The following is a 26,798-nucleotide window of genomic DNA, read 5'->3' as shown; positions in this document are numbered from 1 at the left end:
ACATGGTAAAATCAAGCACATTTCTGGTCTGCTGAAAATTGCGGGTGCGAGCGCTTAAGTTAACCCCCTAAAATGGTAGTTTTTACCGCACAATTTTTTTGCGTGCACGGTCCATACACATTTTAAATTTCTTGTTTCTGAAAAAAGGCCACGTGACCTTTTGGTTAATGGACAACCCATTAAACTGCAAATGTTTAACCCATGTCTACCTTTCTATTCGCTCTAACGAAGATACGGTGCTGCCATCTGGAAAAAGTTTACCCGGTGCGTGAAGCGTCGAAAATTTTACCCGGAAAAGAAAATTTCAAATGCTTATATAAAATTAACTACAATAGGTATTTAAAATCTTTTCAGTACATGTTTATAAACTTTTAATGGGCTACATTAAAGACACTTTATTTTCATTTTTATGTGTTGTCCTCAATATTCTGCGGATTCTATAGCTTATCATAAATCTAACCCCGTACACTTAACAGAATTTAATTAAATTATGTTTTGAATTTTTTAGAAGCATTTGAAAATTGACATGTAAAGAATCGGAGCTTCACGCATAGTGTCAACTGTGGTAATTGCCTTCGTCATCGCGAATTGGCTGTTTGAAGTAGAGACTGTAATACCCTAATACACGTCCCGCTCCGTTTTTCTGCGATAATTGCGAAGCTTACTTACGTGCCACCCAATAACCCAATTTAGAGCATACGAAATAACCCGACAAAGCAGGCTTTGGAAAATTTAACGATTATTCCATCCCATTTATCCGCCTGCATTCATACAACACGCATGACATTTATCGTTCGTGGAAGATAACGAGCCATGAACGAAAACAATACAAACATACACCATCCACTGTTTGACGCCGATTACTGTGTGCCACCACTTGTAACATTCGCTGACGCACTTTCATTCTGATCGAGAAACATAGCCGTATATTTTTCATTTTCTGTGCTATGTTTACAACCAAAGGGGTGTTTGATGATCCCATAGATTATAATTAGGTTGTTTGAAGGCTGCATTATCAGAAAATATGAAAGTTCATACCAATTTTATGCAAAACATATATCACTCGTATGGCTCGATACTGTTGTAGTCTGTGAAAGTTGTTGCTCTTGGACGCTATTGCGCCACGTACCGAAGGAGAGAGTGAATGTTTACATTCATAGGGCTCACCGATTGCGATGTGCCACGAACTGTTATGGTTCATGAACTGTTACACTCTCTGAATATGGTTCGATCGGCTTATGCGGATCAAAATCCAAACACTGCGACAAAGCATTTAAGCTCAATATCTGCCCAATGGCAAAGTTAAAAACGGTATTTTCAAGGATGTCATCCGATCGCATTTTGATGCATTTATACTATCAAATTATGTAAATGTATTTTGTATAGTTAATGATAATAAAAACAACTTACTACTAACCTTGATTATTAAAAAGAAGAAAGGTACCGCATAGCAATGTTACTCACTGCATATTAACATATCCTGATGGTGTTGTTGCCCACAATGACGATAACGCCCTCATCTTGCAGTTGCTTAAGAGCGTCCTCGAATTGTTCTTTTGTGACCAACTGTAAAAAGGATGGATAAAAAGTGTATTTTGCAAAAAGATATGATGCTAACTTACCACTTGAGACCCCTCTTTGATTTCGCCAAACAATTTTTGATACGGCAGTGTCAAGATTTTGCCCTTCGTTGCCAGGCTCTGCTTGATGCTGGCAACTAACTCGGCACGTTTTTTCCTTGATGCGGTAGATAAACCGGTTGTCAGAATACCAACGTCTATCTTTCCAGTCAGCGGATCGGTAGCGGACTGTTTCAAAGCCTCGCGATGCAGTGAATAGGCTTCTTCCACGTCCACTACATCGACAGTCTGGCTGAAGCGGACCTTAGCATGAGCTTCCGCCAATCGGATTAAACTTTCCAACTGTCTTGGGTAGGCCGTAATTTGGCCACGACCACTTCCGTGCTTGCGCATGTCGACATATGCGTGAATTAGACGCTGCTGCGCCTCCTCTGACAGCACAGGGTTGATGTGCTCTTTAGCATAGGCGATGTAGTCCCTTAAGACACTCATATCCTGCAAAATGATCAGTACATCAGTTATGCAGTGTAAAATAAGGTGCGACTTATGATTTGAAGTTTTGCAAAACCTTAAGTTCGTTTGCTCTGATTTGAAATCACATAAAATGAGAAACCTAAAAGTTTGTGCATACATATTAAGCTTAGAGATGGTGCTAATGACCTGATGATGAATGTTATTGTTATAATAAATGACATTCATTGAAGTTTACAAAGCTTTCAACACACTAAACACAACATGAATATGATTAAACATATAGGAACGGGCGGATTTTTCATTTTTTTTTTGCACCGTTTTTGCATGTGCATTTTGTTTGGAAAATACTCTATGCCCTAGGAAGTCGATGAAATTTCCTTTACGAAAAGATCCTCGACCGTTGGAAACCGAACCTACGACCCTCAGCTTGGTCTTGCTGAATAGCTGTGTATTTACTGCTACGGCTATCTGGGCCCTTGCGCCACCTCTATACTGCCCATAAACGCATAATTGTCCCATGTGAATAGGAAATCCAGCAAACATGGGACCGACATGCATTTATGGGTAGTATATCATAATATCTTTAGCTCAAACTTTGAGCCTTTGGCCTCTTTTTATATGGTGAAGTTTTCTTTGAATTGAGATGATGTTCTCAAAACCAAAAGCTCATGTCTTTTTGTTTTGAGAACTTTCGCAAAACAATCCGCACCCTAGTGTAAAGTTAAAGCAATCAATACCGTAAAATGGGGCGAATAGAAACACTTTCCGACATGTTTGAATGTGTACAACTTAAACCGTGTGGATAAAATCCAATTTTATTAGTCTTAAATATGGGTCGCGTCTTCCTTTACTAAGACCCCAATCGCTGTTAAAAAATAAAAATTATATCGTACAAATATTTATGAAAATGTTGTATGTTTCTATTCACCCCGCAATGGGGCGAATAGAAACATTGTTCAGTAAATATCAATACTTTTTTTATTTAAATGGGAAAATAAACACATTTTTAACTGCATCTTGAAGAAATATCAACATGTATTTACTTAGTGAAGAAAAATATTAAAATTTTTGAAATCAAGTTCAATTTTAGATCATTTTTGAAATCAGCCAAAATGGCGGATGTTTCAAGCTATCAAAAATGATTGAGATTTCAATATTTTCTTCTCAAATTTTTAATGAGAAATGTAGCAACATTTTTAATTTGAAAATAGTTTAGCGATACTCTGTTGTTATTGAACTAATGAAAAAAAAATATTTCTGTAGGTTTCTAAAGTTTATCATTGCATAATAGTCGCATTTTTAACTAAAGGTCGCTTTGTTTCTATTCGCCCCACTTTTTCTATTCGCCCCGTTTTACGGTACTTACGAAAAGTGTATCCTCATCATTTTCACGGTTTGCGTAGTACAGTGAGACCAAATGTGCAGCGAGCCGTCGATCGAACTGTTCGTTCTTGGGATCTACCATTATGAAGGTCAAGTCGAATCTAGACATCAAGGTGGGCGGAAGCTGGACGTTCTCAATAACGGTTTTGTTCATGTTCCACTGCGATTCGATTGGATTGGCCGCTGCCAGAATTGAGGTGCGAGCGTTCAACTGGCAAATAATGCCAGCCTTTGCAATACTAAGCGTCTGCTGTTCCATTACTTCGTGCAGCACACTTCTGGTGGTGTCATTCATCTTGTCGAACTCATCGATGCAGCACACGCCATTGTCGGCCAACACCAAAGCACCTCTAAAATGAAAGCATTCATGTTATCCTTAGTATGGACTTTTTTTCGATCCATTTCGTAATTCAAATCAATGCAGTGTTTTTTTCTTGAATTCGTCGAAAGTTGAAATAGTTTTTCTCCTAAACAATCGATTTTATCAGCAAAGTTTGTACAGAGAAGTAACTAGATTTGTGAAAGCCCTTTTTGGAAAATTGAAACGCACTCTTGGTGTATTCGGCAAAATTGTAGCTAATGTTAATAGAAGACACTCGGTCGAAGACACCTAAGGCGGCGTCCATTTATTACGTAACGCTAAAATTGGAAATTTTTGACCCCCTCCCCCCCTCCGTAACGCTTTTTGTATGAAAAATTTTAAATTTTTGTATGAGCCGTAACGCTTGAGCCTACTCCCCCCCTCCCCCTTGAGCGTTACGTAATTTGTGGATGCCACCTAATTTCTATCTCTTATTATAAGAATCCATATGGGACAGATATGCTTTTATGTGCAGTATACGTATAAGTTTCGGAGTGATCCCTGATAGCTACCTGCAAGCACCATATTCTGAACGGTTAAGAAAATCCAATTTGAATAACTTAAATTATTAACGATTTCAACAGCTAGGATATTGGTTTGTCTTGCCGTTGCATTTGTCTAATATTTAAATAAACGTAAAGATTAAAATAAAACGTCCATCAATTATCAATTATTTAAAAAATCATATGTTAGTATGACGCATGCATGTTCCTAATTATGGACGCCATATACATCAATGGTCCTAATTATGAACACACATTGTTCCTTATTATGGACAGCAAACGAACTAAACGTATAATATTTGTTGACAAAACACCTTAACCATGTATTTTAGTTTTGAAATGTTACAATGAATCATGTTTCGAACTGACAGTTTACTATTTTGGATGTAAAAACAATGAATGTTCAAGATAAGGAACGGACCGTTCAGAATATGGCGCTGTCTATAATATGGTACTGGCACGGTAGACGGGTACCTAAAATTATTCCAGAACAAGAAATGTCTAGCGTACCTCAACACTAGTAGAAAAAATCCTGAAGCTTTCCCTCGAGAATTTGAGAAGGAATTTTAGATGAACGCGTGGAATAGTTGCGTTAGTATTTTAGTATTTTGCATTGGGACCAAAACCAGATTTCCCGGAGGCTTTGTGAAACCAGATATGCGGATGCAAAGCCCACCAGAAGTTAAATCAGTCAATTGTTTGAATTTTTGGGTAGAAAAGTTTAAGGCCTTATTTGTTACGTTTAGTTAGGAACTAAGGAAAGTTCAATTAAATATTTTTCTACCCTGAATACCTATTAAGGATATACTTACGTTTGCAGAACAAGTTGTCGTGTTTCTGGATCCTTTGTAACATATGCTGTAAGACCCACTGCAGACGATCCTTTTCCAGAGGTATACTGGGCTCTTGGCACCAAGTGATAGACGTACTGCAATAGTTGAGATTTGGATGTACCGGGATCTCCACAGAGTAAGATGTGAATTTCCGCACGGAAGTTTTGTCGACCGGAAGTGGCCTGCTTTTTCTTCGAACCGCCGAACAGCTGCAGCAGTATACCTTTCTTAATTTCGGTGTTTTCATAAATGGAAGGAGCAATCGTCCTAACCAAGCGATCATACACGTCCGGCTTTTGAGATAACTTCTTCAGCAGTTCCACTCTCTCTGGAGGGAACATGTGCTCTTTACCTTCCTCCTGCTCGTACAATCGTTTGTCGTCCACCTTACGGAAGTGCAAAACATCGATATGCGTCTTGTACACTGATTTTACGTTACGCTGGCGTGGATTTTCCTGAATTGGCATTGCCTTGTACACGCCGGTTACCGTAACTCGATCTCCCGGTTGAACCTTGTCCACCAAATCGTCATGAGCAAGCAGTAGCACGTTGTGTGGTGTCTGTCCAGCAGCCATATCATCTACAAAATATATTTCATTAATATTCTGGGTAGACTTGTTCCCTGAAGAGACTTGATCCCTCTCTGTTTTCTCGAAATCTAAAACCGTTTTATTCTAACTGATTTTGTTCTATACTTCGTAAATACGAAAAAGGATGTCAAGGCTGAACATTAATCAGATGTTTACACTGAATAATATTTTAGTTATGCATGTTTTGTTTAGTCTCAGTTAAAATTTAACTAAGATCTTTTGAACAACTTTGAAAAAACATATTAACTCAGCGTATATTCTTCCGAAATGTTTTATAACTTAGAGGATTTTTTTTTCAAATCATTTATATCATAGTTTCCCAAACTGTGGGTCGCGACCCCCAGGGGGGTCGTGAGCTGCTCTCTGGTGGGACGCGAAAAAGAAAACCTTAATTTGCACTTATTTTTTTTTAGAATTTTTGTTCTACAATTTCGAATGTCTCTTCGAATGAAGTCAAACGGTTTGAAATTGTTCTCATTTTTTTCCAGTGATTATTTTTTAATGATTATCAAAGGTATTGATGATCAAGATGCTTATTTATTTATTTATTTATACACCAACAGACAGTAAGCCCCAATGATGTTTTAAACTAGAAAATACAGTAAAATACTAAGTTGAAACTTAACAAAACAAGGCAACAAAATGTCAAAAAAATTAAACAAATGAAAGTCACAAATATTCACACAGAGAGTCGGGATAAAATTTCTACATAGTTACGACGTATTACTTGACGGGACAGGTGAAAATCAAACCCTTCAGCAACCCTATTGAACACGCGTTGAAGACCGACCATAGCACTGTTTTGGCCATAGTTAGTTCGTCGCAATGGTAACATCAACATAGCATTGTTACGCAACGTCCTGGAGTGAGCACTCGCATTGATAGATTCCAGGAGCGCAGGACAGTCTATTCTTCCTGAAAGCAAGTCAGCCACTACCATCGCTCTATTGACGTCTCTACGAGTCTGCAGTGATTCCAGTTGAATGAGTTGACACCTACTTTGGTAGCTAGGCAACCGGAACGGGTCTCGCCATGGAAGTCGACGGAGAGCATAACGGATGAAGCGACGTTGCACTGACTCTATCCTCTCCACGCCGTTACGGTAATACGGATGCCAAACTGCGGAGCAATATTCAAGTGTGGCCCGAACTAATGAGCAGTACAAAGATTTGAGACAATATGGATCCGTGAAATCCTTGGCAATACGGAAGATAAAACCCAATGTCCTAGAGGCTTTCTCGATGACATAGGACAGATGGTGTTTGAACGTCAACTGAGCATCCAGAATAACGCCAAGATCTTTAACATCTTCTACTCGTTGAAGCACCTTTCCCTTGAGCTGATAACAGAACAGGATGGGCTGCAGTTTGCGTGAGAATGAGATAATCGAGCGTTTCTCAGGATTAACTGTCAATCGATTCATGTCGCACCAAACTACAAAAACATCTAAATCATGTTGAAGAGCAACGGCGTCGGCGATGGTACGGACCCACAGAAACAGTTTTAGATCATCTGCATAAGATAATCGAGGTCCTTTAATTACTGTGTTGACATCGTTGAAGTACAGCAAAAAAATCAGGGGTCCCAAATGGCTTCCTTGAGGTACTCCGGAAGTTGCCGTGAAAGATTCGGAAGAGAATCCTGCCAACTCCACAGTCAAGCGACGATCAGTAAGATACGAGCTGAACCAGCGCAACATTAGGCCCCCGACACCGAGCCTTTCCAACTTAGCGACAGTTATTGCGTGGTTTATTTTGTCGAACGCAGCGGTCAAGTCGGTATAGATCACATCCGTCTGGGCTCGAACAGCAAAGCTGTCGGCAATGTGTGAAGTAAGGCACAACAGGTTGGTCGTTGTGGAACGCCCCGATACGAATCCGTGTTGATCCTCACTAATGTAGTGTTTACAGTGGAACAGCATTGGTTTCATGACTATCAACTCGAAGAGCTTAGAAATACAACAAAGTGCTGAAATTCCTCGATAATTATTGACATCCTTTCGATCGCCTTTTTTATGCACAGGAAACATAGTAGCAGTTTTCCAGGCCGCAGGAAATCGTCCACTATTTAACGATAGGTTGAATACATGGCGTATAGGAACCAGCAAATTGACGATGTGCGCCTTCAGCAAAACAGATGGAATTCCATCGGGACCGGGGTTCAACGATGATTTTAACCGTGCAGCTGCCTCGATGATCATATTATCATCGACAGTGAGCATGTTGAACGTTTCACCGAACAAAGGTACGTTGTTTGCAACATTCGCAACGTGTTCTTCGGATAACTCCTCTTCGCAGAAAACGCTGGAGATTTTTTTAGCAAAAAGGGTGCAGATATCATACCAATCGGAAGCTACCTCTTCATCTAGCTTCATAACGGAGGGGAGACCAGATTGCTTCCAGAATGATTTCGGTTTCGATTTTAGATTCAGCTGAACCTGCTGCTGATACCGTTTATAACAACGTCGACTAGCGTTCTTGTAAGCATTATTGACTCTTGCGTAGTGATCTCGAAGTGAAGGCGTGCGGTGTTTGGAATAGAGTCTCAGAGCAGCTCTTTTTGAAGTCTTCAGATGGCGTAGCTCGCGGGTCTGCCACGGAGGACCCGAAGAAGAATGAACTTTCTTGGGCACATGCCTTTCGATAGCGTGTTCGATTACATGAGATAATGTCAAAGCAGCGGTGTCAACATCATCGGAGTCGAGTACGTGAAGCCAATCCACAGATGAAAGAAACTCCGCTATACTCTGTTGGTCAGCGTTACGAAAATCGTAGTAAACTGGAGAGATGGATTCACGGTGGCGAATTTCGTTGTGTTGAAGAGCGATAATCAATGGACGATGATGGGCAACATTCTTCACCATGCTTGATGTGGCATTTGATTTTTGTTTTTTTTTTTTTTTTTATATGCTAGAAAATTGAAACTGTCAGCTATAGCACAGTTGTCAAAATCTCTTCTTAAAAACAAACTTTATTTCGCATATCTGAAAAAAATTGCGAAAAAACTATGGCGAACTATTTCACATCAACGCTACTGTGCAAGGATTTTTGATAGCTTTCGAAACTTACATACTACATTTCTGTGTAAAACTTCTGAAACATAAACTAAATATTGCTTTGAAATTTGTTTCAAATAATTTTATCACAAATACTGGGTGCTTAGTGATTTTTAATGATAAACCGCACTCTCAATGCTAAAATTTTCAGCTTAGTAAAAATTTGCTAATAATTACGAAAAAAAAACACAATATTGATAATTCTTTAGTTGAGAAAGTCATGAACTTTTTTTTTCGTTATTCCTAAAATCTATGAAAAAATCATTTATATTTCCATCAAAAATATACTATGATGAAATATAATAATCCAATGTGAACAATATCAATTCAACGAGAATTAGAGATATTGAAGTTTTAGAAACATTGTAGGGTAAAAGCACCGGTTTTGACCAGCCTAAGAGAAAATGTCAAGAAAAATTAAATGGGAAGTCGCATTTATACTACAAATATGTCAAATGCAAGCTTTCAATCTATATTATGTGTGTAAAATATCAAAACTGAGCTATAACCATTTTTTCGCTTTGAAAATCCTGTTGGTCAATATAGGCCAACGGAACCAGTTTCAGCCATAGATTTAACTTCGGTTCCTGAATTGGCCAATCACATTAATTTCTCATGAGAGTGGCCAAATTAGGAGTGCCTTGGCCAAATTAGGTGTATGGGAGTTAAAATTATAAGGAAAATTAATTATTTTTCTTATGTTTAGAATCTATTTGGACGAGTAAATGAATGTAGCTCTATAATGTGAATGTGGTCTACTGAACACAAAAGGTTTCATGCTGATTGGCTATATAAAACGGTGTACAATTTCCTATGGCTACAACTGGCGTGTGGCCAAAACCGGTGCTTCTACCCTAAGCTCTGTAATTCAAACGTTATTGGTGCGTGTTCATGATTAAATTCCGTATCCGAAAAAGTAACGATAGATTTCGAAAGTATCAGTGGATAACTAATTTTTAAACATTTTTAATCTGGTGGGTCGCGAGGAATGTGCCAAATGGCTAGTTGGGTCGCGAGCTCGAAAAGATTTGGAACCTATGATTTATATCATACCCGAACTATAAAAAATCTCTTATATTAAACATGATTCTAGTCTGTATTACAAGATTCATTATATATAAACACTTTGGGGCCCAGATAGCCGTAGCGGTAAACGCGCAGCTATTCAGCAAGACCAAGCTGAGGGTCGTGGGTTCGAATCCCACCGGTCGAGGATCTTTTCGGGTTGGAAATTTTCTCGACTTCCCTGGACATAGTATCATCGTACCTGCCACATGATATACGCATGCAAAAATGGTCAATCGGCAGAAAGCTCTCAGTTAATAACTGTGGAAGTGCTCATAAGAACACTAAGCTGATCAGCAGGCTCTGTCCCAGTTGGGATGTAACGCCAGAAAGAAGAAGAAACACTTTGGGACACTTGATCCCTCAATTAAGTTTGAAGACATTATGGCTGGTATCTGGGAGTGTCTTGCAAACAGGAGATTTAGAGACATAAGGCTTTAAAAATATACCAAATATGAACTAAGAAAACAAAAAGAAGCCTCACAGGAACCAAGTGATAAAGTTTGATTCCTTAACCCTCTAATACCCAAATTTTTATTTTCGATCTAAATATCATTTTTAGTTATCTAAAATCGTTCTAAATAGGTTTTAAGAAATGATTTATTTTTATTCGCAAATCTATGAATTTTGGTTTTTGATTTTTATAATTTTTATTTTTGAACATCCCTATCCTTTTTCATTTTTTCTTGAAGCCTCTTCTAGTTACTGATTTTTGACAATAATAAAAAATCAGTTTTTACGGTACTTTTAAAAATAATAAATTATTGATAATTTTCTGGTAATATTTTTATTTTCCGTGTAATTAACGGAAAACAGGTTTGAAATTATTTTGATACCACCAAGCTCTTCTTCTGTTATAGGTTGATAGTAGAAAAATATTAAAGGTATAGTTTTTTATATTACACGTTAAATAAACCCCAAGCATTTGTGGGTTATATAAGAATACAATTTTTCAAACAATTTTCAAAAACACAAAAAAGTTTCAAAAGTCATAAAAAACTTTTCTCATATGCGTGTTATGAGTCAAGGTTTAGGCCAAAAATAAAATCATTTTGATTTCCGAGCTACGAAAAATTACACAAAATTCCAAAGTGTACCCCGTCTAAAGGCGGGGTTGGGTATTAGAGGGTTAATCTCACAAGACGTGTCTCTTTTTTTTGTGATTCTTCATAAGCTATGAGTACTACCGCAAGGACGCCATTCGCCGCTCATACTCCATTCATCGCTCAATGAATTATTTTGGAGAAACTGAACAAATTTACGCAATAAAAACTATTATCATGTATGAGCATATCAATATGGATTGTAGAGTGAAATTCATATAATTTTATATTATATATTTTTTATAAAATTAATTACATGCTTCTTAAGATAGTTAACATGAGTTTACCAATGATTTTATTATAGAAGATCAGAAAATGCTGTAAGGTACCGTGGGGCAAGTGGGTAATGGAATTCGCATAGTTGAGATTCTTCAAATTCTAGAGACTTGAAATTGAAACAAATGAGGTCGTGTATATTTTTTAGCTTGACTGCCACCAAATATAAGTAGCATGATGAAATTAATTTTTATGAAAAATAGAAGAAAAAAATACAGAAAAAGTTTATATTCACGATTTCTATTAGCTTTAACATTTGTTAAGGCTTCCCAAATGAACAATAACATAAGTAAAATGTAAACAAAGAAAATGTTATTGTTTTCACTTGAATTTTCTTCTGTTCAGTTATGTTAGTTGAAAAGATTCGACAACATTATAACTGCAACATTTTCAATGTTAGTTCTTACATTATAGGACAGCAATTGCATTTCTGCTCTGTAGAATTTCCACCGCTGTTATTTGTTTTTGAGAAAGTCGAATATGACGTCGGATAACTCTTCGGGAGAAATCAAACGGAATCCTTCAATAACGTATTTAGAAATGTTTTTATGTGGATAGACCTATACCCCATTTTTATGTTTTGAACTAGCTTACATAGACATTCCACGAGATTTCCGTGTGTTCTCTAATATTGCAACTTTTCAGTCAACGTCTTCCTTTTAATTGGCTGCCCGAAGTAGACATATTAATATTGTAATGTTTGGCAACATCTTTTAGAGAAGTTCCATGATTTCTAATAGCTTTTAACGCTTGAGTATAGTGTTCCTTGAATTATCAGCACGTTATGTTTTTCTATGATAATTGCGAACCATGTTTACTTATGGCTACTTAAGTACGAAAACTCAAATTCAATCTCTTATGATAAATTTTTTACTTGCCCCACCTAATAATAAAATTGACGGTGTTTAAATTTAGTTATTTTTAGGTCTACGTCGAATTAATTCTAAAACTTTTTTTATTGCAGTTTGAAACTGTCACAGAGGACAACTAAGAAGTGGTACAGGAAATTATTTTCCGCAACTTTTTTCCACTGAAAATATTAAAATAAGATTTTACGCCGCCAACTTGTTACGGAGTAACAGTTGACAGGTTAACAATTTTTCGCTCTATTATGCAAAAATGGCTGAAAAATCTCAGAAATCTCTTACCTGTCGTAATGTTCTGAATGGCCTCAAAGGTTTACGCATGAGTTTAAAACGTTAATTCACATATTCAGTAAAATATATCAATTGTTTTCACTTACTCCATTTACCCACTTACCCCGCGGTACCTTATTATTGTACAAAGATAACAGCCAGCGTATGAAAGTAAATGAATTTAAACTAGTGCTATATCCTCATCTTTAGGATGAGCGGTGAATGGTTCCCTAAACCTGTATCATTGGTATTCATTTTGTTCGGTACCGTTTAACATTTTACACATTTCAACTCCTTTCCTACAAAAAAATATGTTTTATCCTGCGTCTAGCGTGAAATGTTGTTTTAAATATCGAAAAATTTGTTTTTGACGGAAATTAACATGTTGAAATGCTGTTAAAAAAGCGGTGAATGTGCGCCCTTATGGTGCCATTTTTTTTTTAATTTTCTCTAAGAATTTTATCAGGAATTAATTTTGCCATATGCCTGAAGTTCCCTTTCAGATATTACTTTGAAGATTTCTTCCGAAGGTCATTTAGTGATCTAAAAATCGCTCCAAGAATTTCATGAGGATACCGTGATGGATATTTTTTAAGTGTACTTACAAAAAAAAAATAGCTCTGATTCCATGGATTCCGATATATTTTTTCCTACTTTAGTTAATTTATTAATAACAATCTCTATCTGACTTATGTCTTAATAAAGTATAAAATAAAATCTGCATTAGAGTAAACACAAATGAACTAACACCAAAAACAGCTACAGAATAAAACACAAAACTTACTTAGTACACATATAAACTAAATTACTGGTGCGGAAATGCGACGAAAATCGTTGCTGTACTACACTGCCCATAACTGCATATTTGTAACATTCGACAAAAGTAGGCATTGAGTAAATGGAATACTAAGTGTGCATTTTATGGCAGTATGGGAGGAAACTTAAACTTCTAAAAATTACCAGGAACTCAAAAATGCTTATTTGAGGCTGATATTTAGTACAACTCATATTGCATACCAGGTGATTTCTTAGAAAATAATTCTGGTAGAAAATTCATAGCCATCACATTACGAGGCTCATTTATAATCTCAATGTGACTGTTATGCGGTTATATTTACCAATGTGACAAAACAACTTGGTATTTTTTTCGAATTTTCTAGAACAATCTCACATATTTTTGTAAGTTGATCGAAAGTATTTATCATTTGATGACTCTCCATGGTATTAACTCCATTTTGTCAAAAATGTCGAATGTGACTGTTTTGCAGTTATGGGCAGTACAGAGACAGGCATGTTGAAGTCCAACAGGTGAGCAACGCTATTGAAAGTGTTCGACATGAAGCGAATCCAGCACGATACGGTGCTGTGCAGGGTCTGGGTCATTTGGCATAAGGTCATTTGGCATAACGCCATTTGGCATAAAGGACATTTGGCATAACAGCCATTTGGCATAATTTTGAACAATGTGAAAATAAAGGGTCATTTGGCATAATGGACATTTGGCATAATATCAAGCCATGTGTAAAGTAGGAATCAATTAGCATAATATCAAACCATATGTGAAGTAAAGGTCATTTGGCATATCGTACATTTGGTATAATATCAAATTATCTGAAAAGTAAGAGTTATTTGGTATAATAATGCAAAAACTCCTTTTTTCACATAGCACTGTTGTAATATTACGCAAGAGAATAAGTCATGTTAAAAAGAAGGGCAAATTCCTACATAAAAAATAACACGTCCAATCGTTATAGCAATAACCCTAGAAAGAATACCTTATGTTTCTCTAGATAAATATCATGACTAAACAGGATAACAGAAGATGAACTAGGGTGTCAATCAGTGACGCAATATTTCTTAAATTCAAATTAAAAATTGAAAACAAGGTCATGACTTTGAAAAACAGAAGAAAAAATGCAGCAACATTGCTGCTACAATTATCTTTTAAATAACATATCGTTTTTTTTTTTCAACGAACCCGATCAACCAGTGCACACTGGTCCAGGAAGCTAATTTGGGCGGACATGCGGTTTTCGTCTCGATTTATTGATTTTAGAGCCATAGTTGCTTCTGATAATATGTTCAGAATTTTAGGTTCCGGGTCATTTGGCCGAAAGGGTCATTTGCCCGAACGCCTTTTGGTCGAATGCCGTTCGGCCGAAATTGAAAACAAAAGTGAACTATTGTTAGCATGGATTTATAATGAATTTCAAAAAACTTTTTCAGCTTACTCATGAAGAAGGTTACACCATCATAGCTTTTTAGTAGTAGTTCATGAAACAGTTCGTGCTGAAAGAAGAACATCCTAAATGTAAGCAGTTATTCACTTCTCTGCTAGCGGTGATAGCCACCTGCAGATGTTTGTAGTTAGCTTTTGTCAGTAACTTAAAAGGTTTTGGATTGGGTTTCTTTGATCCCTCGAATCGTACTATGTAATATATGTCATGGTTCTAGCAATCACAAGTCTTGGTTTCTTTGATTTAAGTATTTCCCGAGTCGTTTATTGCTATACGCAAGCAACGGTACAAAGTTCAGTTCACATGTTGCAATCTTAAACTTGGAGAAGAATGACATCTCACCCAAGTTGAGGTATAAAAAAAATGATTTGAATAAGACGTAAGAGAATCTGGGATAATCTGCACCCTTGAGGCAAAACAACCCCACGGTGCCTTTTATGATTATTTGTAAAAAATTTGGAAAAGATACGACAGGGGCGGATAGGAGTGATCATGTGATGACATTTGATTTTACAAATCCAATTTCCAGAAAAATGTCTAAATTTTTCTAAAATATTTATAGAATCCCCGAAAAGTCGTTTTACTCCTGGGGTGCATATTACCCCTGATACCCTTATTATAAGCTTTAATATGAATAACTATGAGAAATACTTCACTCTTGAAAGAACAGCCTATGATCAAAAGAAGGAAAAATCTCTTATGAAAATTAAGGCAAGTGTAATGCATATAATAGTTTTATCAGTACAACTACAAAGAACTTCCGATGATTTAAAGATGGTAAAATTCCCAATTAAAATATAAGCTGAACTATTGTCAATAGTAATGAAACCAGTATAACTCGAAAGAATAGCCTATGTGCAAAAGAAGGAAAAAATCTGATGAAATCAATAAAACACATCTTTGGTAATCCAGAGGCGAATTAACCGTCACCTCAGAGTCTTGGCGCGATGTTAAGAGTTCACAACTTCGTCCTGAATTAACGGGTCGATTTTATCATTCTCTTAGACTGCCCATAAACGCATAATTGTCCCATGTGAATAGGAACTCCAGCAAACGTGGGACTGACATGCATTTATGGGCAGTAGAGCTCTTATAGAGTGACAAAAAATTACGTCCCGTCACATCATAAAAAATCAACAAATTAATTAGTTTATCAGTTATTGGGCCACACTTATGAAACCTACACATCAGAAGAGTTGTAATTTGATTTTACGATGATCACAAGAGTGAAGTAGAGGCCAACTTCTTTATTTTAACGAATCGTGAGTTGGTATGTTCAGCAAAGTTGTAGCAAATGATCAGAGTTGCTCAATATCGATCATAACTGCGTATGGCTGATTTACATAAACTATTAATATCTCGCTCAACTTTACTAAAGGACCTATCTAACATTGAGAGCCTCTCTTTGTTTACTTTCTCTTTGATTAATAACTGAGTCACATTAACCTCTTCTGTTGCATTTTTTGTATGAAACGCTAGTCAAGGAAATTGCCATTCGATCTATAGAGAAAAACTTCTCAAAAGCTTTAGTATTCCACTGTTATAATGAAAAGAGAACGAGAGAGAAGAGAATCTCTCATTTGTACATAGGTCCTTTAGTAATGTTCAGCGAGATATTATACTTGTTTTTAATTATGAATCGTGGTTTTACGGCTAACCAGCCGAGTGGAAGTTTAACAGCTACCGAAAAGCTAAACATTACATATAATTTGCAATTGGATTAGATAGACAAATTGATGTGAAGATTTGCGAAAAAGTTACACGTCTTCTCAGTGAGAATCGAACTCACGACTCTCCGATCTCTAGTTGGGGCGCGTTGCCACTACGCTATGAGAGGACTCATGAACGCAGAAGTTAACCTGAATTCGATTTCAGCTCAATAATCACGTGGTCCTTTTTCGCAAAGTGCACCTCTTTCGGAAGAATTAGATGCCCATCCAAACACAACGTTTGCTATATATATCCAATGCCGGGCCCGAGAGCGGATTGTTTTTTAGGTATAGGAATAGCACACTACACTAGCCAGCAACTGCGCTGGCTGAGGTATCTATTGTGTGGGCTTCCAATGGGTCGCGACGTTCTCAAACGACCGGTTACGGAACATGAGTCCGTTGCTCGATAAATACTTGTTTTTAATTATGAATCGTGGTTTTACGGCTAACCAGCCGAGTGGAAGTTTATCAACTACCGAAAAGCTAAACATTACATATAATTTGCAATTGGATTAGATGGACAAATTGATGTTGTGTTGTGTTTGGATGGGCATCTAATTCTTCCGAAAGAGGTACACTTTGCGAAAAAGGACCACGTGATTAGCTTTTCGGAGTTTGTTAAACTTCCACTCGGCTGGTTAGCCGTAAATCCACGATTCATAATTAAAAACAAGTATTTATCGAGCAACGGACTCATGTTCCGTAACCGGTCGTTTGAGAACGTCGCGACCCATTGGAAGCCCACACAATAGATACCTCAGCCAGCGCAGTTGCTGGCTAGTGTAGTGTGCTATTCCTATACCTAAAAAACAATCCGCTCTCGGGCCCGGCATTGGATATATATAGTGATCCTATATAGAGAGATAAGCGGAAGTAAATGTGCTTATTCTGCGCGGCGTGTGAGTCGAGACGAGTCGCTCTCACCGCGAGTGACGTGAGACGACTAATGTTAATCAAATAGGAGTGAGTCGACAATTGTCACCTCATTCGACTCGTGTCACCTCACACGCCGCGCAGAATAGGCACAAAAATGGAATGATTTGGCAACAGACCAGCAGTGCTGATTTTGCTCGGCGCCGAGAATAATATTGTAACACGGACATGACTTCCTCATTGCTAAAAAGTGTATTTTGTTCCGTTATAGATCTTTGAGCTACATACCCTAACTAATAAACAGCCAAAAAATCTACAACTAAAAATCGCATTCACCAAAATTTTAAAAAGAAAAATATTTCATTTCTTTGCTTCAAGCAAAATTACTTTTACCAAAATAATTTCAAGCGGATTACATTACTCCTCAAGAAAAGTTCAAAACAAACATAACGCATGTTCATTTGGCTCACATTTTGACAGCTCTCGCTGCTCGATTGGCTCACACTTTGACAGAAATGTCAGCTTCCGCAAATCTCTCTTATAAAGGATTACTAGATATATATAGCAAGCGTTGTGTTTGGATGGGCATCTAATTCTTCCGAAAGAGGTGCACTTTGCGAAAAAGGACCACGTGATTATTTCATTTCATTTTCATTTTGCAGCGTTTGGTGGGGCAATGAGAGCGCAAGTCAGTCCAAAGCCGGGGGCAAGGATAGGTAATGGCCGTAATAGTCTATGCGGACCACTTGAACACCATCGGAAAGGATAAGAAGGGTTGGGGTAGGGTATAGGGAATTGGAGAAGACTTGACACAGTAATGCGATTAATGCTGCAAAATGTAAATGTGCTGAAAGCAATTTAATTTGAGTTTTGAAGTTTGATTTGACTTGTTAAAATTCCTAATAGATCGGCCATTGTACAAGTAAGAAAAACTATGCTGATCGCTTTCTAGAAATTTTATAAACAACAAAATAATAACAATATGAGAGTGATGCTAAGGGCTGCTGATGGCACGATGCGACACTTTAGGAGATTTTGATACTGATTGAACATTACTATAAAGAGCGCAATTCAATCGATGGTGATAACTTTACAAACTTTATCTGTTTTTGCACTGATTGACGATGCTGATTTATATAAAAATATTTGATATTATTAGTTCATTTGTTTGTGTGATTAAGGTGTTAATAATGGAAAAAATTTACATACCCTCGATGATACTTGATACTTTCCTGACCAGAAATATTATATTTGGAGCACCTTTTTCGAAGCTATTCTATCCAGGTATCCATGTACTGCTTTCAATTAGCAGGGTGGCCACCAAATATTCATTTTGAAATTCCCGCTTTTTTCCCGGGTTTTCCCGGTACAAATTTCATTATTTTCCCGGTTTTTTATTGAAACTGAAAAAAAATCTACTTCAAGCTTTTTAATGGCATTTTAAGGAAATGTTTACGACCAATCGGAAAAATAATATTATTTGTAGAAGATTGGCTTGTTTTTGGCTTCCACACAATTAGTATAAAATGAAAATAACTGAAAAAAAACTTTAGTCTTTTTTCTCAAAACTAGTTTTCTGTCACTTATACCTTCATTTAGCTCAATTGTGCTATTCTATTCTTGGCACTTTTAATTCACTTCCTAAACACCATTCCATTTTCATACATAGATATGCCTTTTTTGTGCATCTTACTACAATGTTTAAAAGTATTTCAATACAAAATCTTTTTTATCTTCATAAAAGGTAAGGATGAAATGAAGCAAACTATGCCAATGGTGTTGAATCATGTACCTCAACTTGTTTATACAACTTTTGGTCAATTAGGTAACGAATGACACATTAAGCTCTCAAAGCAACTAAAGAAAATTTTAAGTGCTTAAACTGTCTGCAAGAAGTTTTGAAACTCTGATTCAAAACTTTGAGTCAGATACAGTATTGGACAAAACATTTGCAACTTATTCGATTTTCCATACAAAATGACCAACTTTGGTAAGCTATATCTCGGTTATTTATGGACCGATTTGAATGAAATTTTGGCAGAAGATCAGACATTACTTGAATTTCAACATATATTTTTGAGTGATTTTTCCAATAACAAATTCAAGAGCAGTAACGGTTCGACTAAAGTGAATTTTTTAACGATTTTTTATAAATGACATAACTAAACAGGTTGAAGAAATAGCTTCATGGTATCTTCTGCAGAGTTGTAGATTTTAACAAGATGAACAAGTTTGCTGAAGACAGTTTTTGTGTAGGGCTATCAGATTTTGAGATAAATAGTTTTGAATATTTCGTCGAAAATTACACTTTAGTTAAACCGTTATTACTTATAAACTCGTGATTGGAAAAATTATTCAAAAATATATGTTAAAATTCAAGTTATATCTGATGTTCTGTGAAAATTTCATTCGAATCGGTCTATAAACAACTGAGATCTAGCTTACCAAAGTTGGCCATTTTGTATGGAAAATCGAAAAAGTTGCAAATGTTTTGTCCAATACTGTAAGTTAGAGAAAAATCAAATCAATTGTACAGTATGGCCCATAAAAAATGCGAAAATGGTCATATCATGTTTTATGATAGATTTTACATAGAAAATGTGAATGAAACATAAATATTATTCATTACTTGTATTGTTTAATCTATTTTGACTCAGTTTTTTTTGCTTTGGATATGATTTTTATCTGTTACTTTCACCTTACCAGAGAGAAATTGGAAGCATACCTTCAAATTTTATCATGCGGACGTGGAGTTCAATATCTGTGTGATGAAAGCTTCTAAAACATCAACGATGGCGTGGGATTCTTCACAGGCCTTGTCTCCAGCATATGCCCATATCAAATGATAGAATTGGTTCATACCTGGGTAATTGGAGACTTAAATATATTTTCGAAAAAACGGCTCATTTTGAACCTTCATATAAATGTGATAAGCGGCGCCGTTTTGCTCAAAACCTATGAGCTAATATTGATATAAGTTGTCTCTAACCGATGGAACAAATTTCATCCTCAAAAATCTGTTATAGGCCTCCGTATTTGTTTTTTATTCAACCTTAACAAAAAATAAAAGCATACCAAACCTATAAGACGCAAATGCCCTCAAAACTATGACCCTGGCAAAACATTTTATTGTGATGATGAAAAACACGTTCTCTAAGTACTCCTCCATCCTCTGATATCAAATAAACTAAAATTTTCAACAATAAAGTGTGATTTTTGAAGGTGGAAAGTTTATCACCAGAGTATACGACAATCAGACGCTGTTTCTAGCTTTTGGCGGACAAAACCTTTGAACTTATTTGCTTTATTACATTATTTAAGACAGTAAGAAAAATATGACAAAAATTGTCCTGGGTAGCAAAGTTGTGTCAGAATATACTACAATAATCAGAAATTACATTCGCCATCAAAAACAATAAAAATAACGCTTTTGGATGCTATATTCATGTTCAAACAATTTTCGCATTTTTTTATGGGCCATACTGTAAGAGGAAAAAAATCATAAAATATTTCGAACCATTGCTAATCAATGAGTGAAGTGAAACAGTTCTAAGAAGTATAGTGTAGCAAAGTAGATTATTTCTACAAGAAATTGAATCATTATTGTTTAAAAGTTATTTATGCATAATTGAATATGTTTAATGGCATTATCATCAACCGTAAAAACTTTCTACGACTAATTTTGTAGATTTGGAGCTTAAAGATTTTCATTCGAAATTTTTTTCCCGGTGATCATCTCAAATTCCCGGTTTTTCCCGTCTTTTTCCCGATGGATTCAAATTCCCGTCTTTTTCCCGCTTTTCCCGTTTTTTCCGGTTCGGTGGCCACCCTGAATTAGTGATGCTCATAATCATGCAACAGATAAGAAGGAGAGAAAAAGAGAATATAGGAACAGTGATTAGTAATGAGATAATTATGTAGTTTTGTCAGAATTATGAACAATTAAACAGTAGTAATGAATAGCTTATAAAATGACTTTGCAGCATAGCTGAGCCTTTCGGATCGTAAGACCGATGTATAAAAATAATTTGTTTCGAAATTGTCCGCGTGGTCTTCTAGTGCCCCTATTAGATAAGAATCAGTCATAGACATACATACCGAATGCTCGCCATGACCCTATGACCAACATTTGTATATGTATACACGCAAAAAAATTGTGCGGTAAAAACTACTATTTTAGGGGGTTAACTTAAGCGCTCGCACCGGCAATTTTCAGCAGACCAGAAATGCGCTTGATTTTACCATGTTTGTAGTTGGAATCAGATTGTTGTAAATTATTTCTGTCAAATGTACCAGTAATGTGGTGGGGTGTACCGTAAACATACTAAATTGGTCTGAATTTCCATGGTACTTTTAAGAATGGGCGTAGTCAGCTAAAATAGTTATTTTTACCACAGATTTATTTCCCGTGTAGCCTTAGCTGATGTGGCTTTTCTAATAGGTAGTTCTTTCACTCATTGTTGTCTTCAAAACCTTGTCAAGTATAGAAAATTGATTTTATTTTATTTATTACTACATTGAAGATACATTGTATTTATTAAGTATTAGGTATTATTTTATGTTTTTATCACTATTGATATTATCAAGGCCAGATTTCCCAGTAAGTGAAGAATTTTATAGTACTAGAACACCATAGAAGATCGCTAAACATTACCTAATCATGGAACGGCTTTTTGCTCTATTATTTTAGGTGGATGCTATTGATCTCCCTTTGCTCCTATCCGCAACCCGGTGCACGCGCCCTGTTGGTTTTTGAAAACCTCGTAGAAGATTACAAACCGTCAATGGCATTCTCAATTACTACCCCACATTGCACATACAAGGGTCTGATTGTGCTCCTAACCCACCCTCAGTTCGTAATCTTCTCGCCAGTTTGAAATTATATTTTCCCGAAGTGAAAGTAATTTTGATGAGTGATAGCCTAGTGCAGCCCAACTGCATAGTACAGTAGTTTAACCAGAATCTTAAGGTCAGAAGATAAAATCTAAAGTTTGTAATAAAAAGGTTGCCATTGCTTTGAAATTCACCCAACATCTAATCAAAACTACTAACAACAGCGATCACTTATCAAAATGCATCGCTCCCTGGAAAATATAATCCCAAGCCCAGGGGCGAAAAAGGACCACGTGATTATTGAGCTGAAATCGAATTCAGGTTAACTTCTGCGTTCATGAGTCCTCTCATAGCGTAGTGGTAACGCGCCCCAACTAGAGATCGGGGAGTCGTGAGTTCGATTCTCACTGAGAAGACGTGTAACTTTTTCGCAAATCTTCACATCAATTTGTCCCTCTAATCCAATTGCAAATTATATGTAATGTTTAGCTTTTCGGAAGTTATTAATATCAGTTGCGAGCTATCAATATCTCTTTGATTTGGCAACCAACAGCAGTGATGCGACATCGCACGCTAGATTAAAATCACGTGACAATTCTCCTTCTCCCTGGGGCCTTCCTTAGCCAGTGGTTAGAGTCCGCGGCTACAAAGCAAAGCCATGCTGAATCCCGAAACCCGGTCGGTTCAGGATCTTTTCGTAATGGAAATTTCCTTGACTTCCCTGGGCATAGAGTATCATCGCACCTGCCATGCGATATACGAATGCAAAAATGGTAACTTTGGCAAAGAAGCCTTTCAGCTGTCGTCGCTCTTGAGTGTTTTATTTTTTTGATTTTTTGGCCTACTATGTTCTACAAAGTTTTAATACTTATCATTTCCTACAACTTTGCCATAGTTGTATTTCTTATGGTTTTCATGTTATTTTATTGTTTATATTTTGTGTGCCTTGTATCTACAGAGAATACATAAATTATTATAAAATAGATTCAGCTGTTACTAAAATAAAACAGTAATAAAATGCTAAAATCTTCAATTTAAGTATGTACAGAAAATATATTGAAATTATGCGAATTGTCCGTTATGCCGAATGACCCTCATCTTTCACTTAGTTAAAAATTATGCCAAATGTCCGTTATACCAAATGACCGTTATGCCAAATGTCCTTTATGCTAAATGGCGTTATGCCAAATGACCTTATGGGCTGTCCATTTATTACGTAAGACATTTTTCTGGGTTTTTCAACCCCCCCTCCCCCCATGGTAAGATTTTTTGTATGAAAATTAAAATTAAATTGAATGGCGCGTAAGAAATCTCAGACTCATGACTCGAGTGAATTGACGAAATATTGTTGGCGTGCTTTTATCAAGCTAATTGATGTGGAACCAAACAAATAAATAGTCATGTATACTCCGATTAAAAAAAGCGTTAAGTTAAGCTGCTATTTCAAAAATCTTGGTGAAAATTCAGTGAGAGTTCTGTCCAAGATTTTACTGTAAGAATTGTGCTTAGCATTCCTTCAGAAACTTGTCCAATATTCATTTGAAATCCTACCCTGGAATCTTCGAGAATGCTGCTAGGATTTCAAAAGAAACCCGCTCATAATTCTTCTATAAATTCGTCTAAGATTCTGTTAAAATAATAACCAACATTACCCAGTTATGTTGTAAGGATTTAAGTAAATTACGTAATATTGAACTCGATGAAAATCCTGTCTCAAAGCCTATGGAATTTTGCGCATGTCATCCGTGAATGTCGTGTCAAAAATTTCTATTATTTTTAATAATTTTACCAAGGATTCTTTGTAAATCACTCCCAGGAGTTGATTAAATACTTACATTCATTAACAGCCTATGACCAGTTAAATTTTGTTTTTAATGTTATCTTTGTTATTAAAACTTTAAAGAACAGTGCTTAAAATTTTAGATTCTAATAATTGGTATTTCAAATAATTACCGAGCTAAAATAGCTAAAGCTTGAAGTAATTTAAAAGCAAAAATATTTAGCCTTGGTATGTTCTAACTTCAAGTTGGTAGAATATTGAACGGGCCACATTTGACAAGAATCTTCAAACCCTACCCTCAAGAGCCTCAAGAATTTTGCGCCAGTGTTCACTGCATACAGAATAAAGAAAATAGAGATTTTAGAGACCGTTTTGGTTAAAAAATACTTTAGGAAATAATAATCAAAAATCTTAAGAAAAGACCTGCTACCAGTCTATGTATTGTTCTTTCATAAGATACTTACCAGGAGCCTCCTGGAGCTTGATCATCTGCCGATCGGCAAACTGTGACCGATTATGGATTAATTGAAAGCAATGGTTTGTGTTACAGTGCGAACATAGCGTCGGTTCAGCAATTCTTCCCCGTTCCAACTCGACCACGGTGCTGAAACTGCAGACAATACACTTGAAGAATGCTTCCCTCATTTCCGGCATAATGTTCGAAGTCCGGATCACCATTCCACTGATAGTGATCAGCTGATCGATGTCCTCCGGATTCAACGCCCTCATGCTTCGTGTTTTCTCCGCATTGAAGGGTCGAACCTGGATTTGATGATCCAGGATAGCGGCCGGGTAACGCTCGAAGAACATCTCATTAACGGCCACGTCAAACGTTGGGATCACGTCCTGGGGATAACAAATCAGCTGCCGATACAAGGCCTCATCGAACGTTTTCAGATGGGCACAATTAATGTTCAGGAATGGCTCCTCCAAGGTATTGATTTCCTCGAGCTTCTGCATGTAGAGTGGGTCGTTCAGGTTCATGCCTTCGGAGACTTCGTCCAGGGCCGCATCCGGGTCAATGTACCTCATAATGAAGTCCTTGAACTTCTTCAAACATTCCGACACAACGACATTAGTTCCCCAAACGACCATCTTCGGCTGGCTGGCCCCAACCGAATCGGCCTCCGATTGTACACTTCCCTCGGGAATCGGTTCCAGCTGATCGGATCCAACGTTAACCTGCCGCAAGGGTCTATCCGCACGAAGATCAGGCCGTTGGCGCATTGGAGTGCCCCTGATCCCAGATCTCGGAGTACGGACCGATCCCATCGAACTGGGAGTTCCATAATTCAGCGGAGAGCTGATGTCGATCTCACTCAACCCCACAGCCCCGCTTCCTCCGCCAGCATTGAATGGACTCGTCGGTGGGGCCATAGCACTTCCGGATCCTCCCACTGCGGGGGAGGTGGGAACCGTAACATTGTCGGAACTTTCCACTACGACGTTCGGATTCTGAGATCTGCTTCCCATGCGCAGAGGGGTTTCTGTCTCACTGTTCGATGTAGCTACAATCAAGAATTGACCATTTTTGTTCAAATAACGTCCGACAAAACCACATAATTTTGTACTTACTTTGCTTCGAAGGAGTGCTTTGAGAACCATTCTCCTGTCGGCGACCTCGAGTTGATCTTGCTGGGCTAGACATATTTACCTATACCTAGGCACAAACACTTTTGAACAAATAGTTAGATCAGTAGGAACTCAATGTTTTAAGCAAATAACAAGATTATTAAGGCTTCAAATTGTACAAAATCTACAAAATTGTGAGTTTTGCGCGTGAACAACGAGTGTTTCGCTTCAGCACTTGCCTCGAACCAATCGTAAATAAAAAAGCGCGCGAAGCTATTTTACCGCATATGACGCAAGAAAATACAGGAGGCTTGAAATTATTTCAAGTTATCGGTTCAAAAACATACACTAAAACACGCAAAAAAATTGTGAGGTAAAAACTACTATTTTAGGGCCATTTTCTTCACACCCGCTTTGGCCTTAAACCTAGTTTAATCATATGGGTTAACGTGGTTTACGGCTTAAGCGAAAGTGAAGAAATCGGCCCTTATAAGCGGTTTCTTCACCACCGCTTAGGCCCTAAACCTGGTTTAATCGTATGGGTAAACGTGGTTTACGGCTTAAGCGAAGGTGAAGAAATCGGCCCTTAGGGGGTTAACTTAAGCGCTCGCACCGGCAATTTTCAGCAGACCAGAAATGCGCTTGATTTTACCATGTTTGTAGTTGGAATCAGATTGTTGTAAATTATTTCTGTCAAATGTACCAGTAATGTGGTGGGGTGTACCGTAAACATACTAAATTGGTCTGAATTTCCATGGTACTTTTAAGAATGGGCGTAGTCAGCTAAAATAGTTATTTTTACCACAGATTTTTTTTCCCGTGAATGAATCAAACAGGCTAATTTATAAGAAATTTCATATCTGTTCTACTGTATCCTTGTTGTATAACATTGATATGGATTAATATGCGTATCATCTGCAAAGCACTTCTAATTCAACAGCATCCTTATGAACACAACAGTCATTGGCTTACATTGGAGCTATATGCAAAAGACATATAACCAGTACATGCCTCGTATAGTTTCGGCAGGTTAAACGGCAGCGCATTTGTTATATGCGTATTCTGCATATCATCAGTATTATTTTATCCAGTGATCGCAACCTGGGAGGGAGGCACAGATACTACACACGAAATATAGAACAACGTTTGTTTGAACTGCAAGATAACTCCAGCTTGCCAACAACAATCAAGGCAGGCTTGGGGAAAATTGCTAGTTTTCTTTTGTTGTGTACTTTCGATCTTTCCTGACAAACATGGAAAAAGGGCCACAGTTTTCTAGGCACTAATTATTCTTTTTCATTGTAAAAAGCAAAACGATGCGTTTTTCAATGCTTTATATTCAATCAGATTGAAATATACTCACGCGACATTACTTGCACTATGTGCAGGAACCAGTGAATCAATTGTCACCCAACATGCAACAACAAAGACA

General features: G+C 37.0%; 1 protein-coding gene across 1 annotated transcript; it reads right to left on the bottom strand.

Annotated features, from left to right (window-relative positions):
- Window positions 1-1,353: 1,353 nt before the first annotated feature.
- On the bottom strand, window positions 1,354-25,637 carry LOC5564603 (DNA replication licensing factor MCM4). Its single transcript, XM_021843707.1, has 6 exons — window positions 25,370-25,637; window positions 24,259-25,302; window positions 5,114-5,714; window positions 3,421-3,787; window positions 1,623-2,075; window positions 1,354-1,566 (listed from the first exon to the last, which is right to left on the bottom strand). The coding sequence occupies exons 1-6, from the start codon at window positions 25,440-25,442 to the stop codon at window positions 1,471-1,473; spliced, it is 2,634 nt and encodes an 877-aa protein (XP_021699399.1). The 5' UTR covers window positions 25,443-25,637; the 3' UTR covers window positions 1,354-1,470.
- Between the last annotated feature and the right edge of the window lie 1,161 nt (window positions 25,638-26,798).

This window comes from Aedes aegypti, chromosome 2 (assembly GCF_002204515.2).
Source record: "Aedes aegypti strain LVP_AGWG chromosome 2, AaegL5.0 Primary Assembly, whole genome shotgun sequence".
Lineage (NCBI taxonomy): Eukaryota > Metazoa > Arthropoda > Insecta > Diptera > Culicidae > Aedes > Aedes aegypti.
Note: the sequence above shows the minus strand (reverse complement) of the source record. Positions and strands in the feature narration are given on the sequence as shown.

What these genes read in the sequence shown, in the direction of transcription:
- LOC5564603 (XM_021843707.1), bottom strand. Translation starts at nt 25,442, where the DNA reads ATGTCTAGCCCAGCAAGATCAACTCGAGGTCGCCGACAGGAGAATGGT. An exon ending in AAGCACTCCTTCGAAGCAAA is followed by an intron (nt 25,303 to 25,369) that starts GTAAGTACAAAA and finishes TCTTGATTGTAG; the next exon opens with CTACATCGAACAGTGAGACA. An exon ending in ATGATGAGGATACACTTTTC is followed by an intron (nt 2,076 to 3,420) that starts GTAAGTACCGTA and finishes ATCATTTTGCAG; the next exon opens with GATATGAGTGTCTTAAGGGA.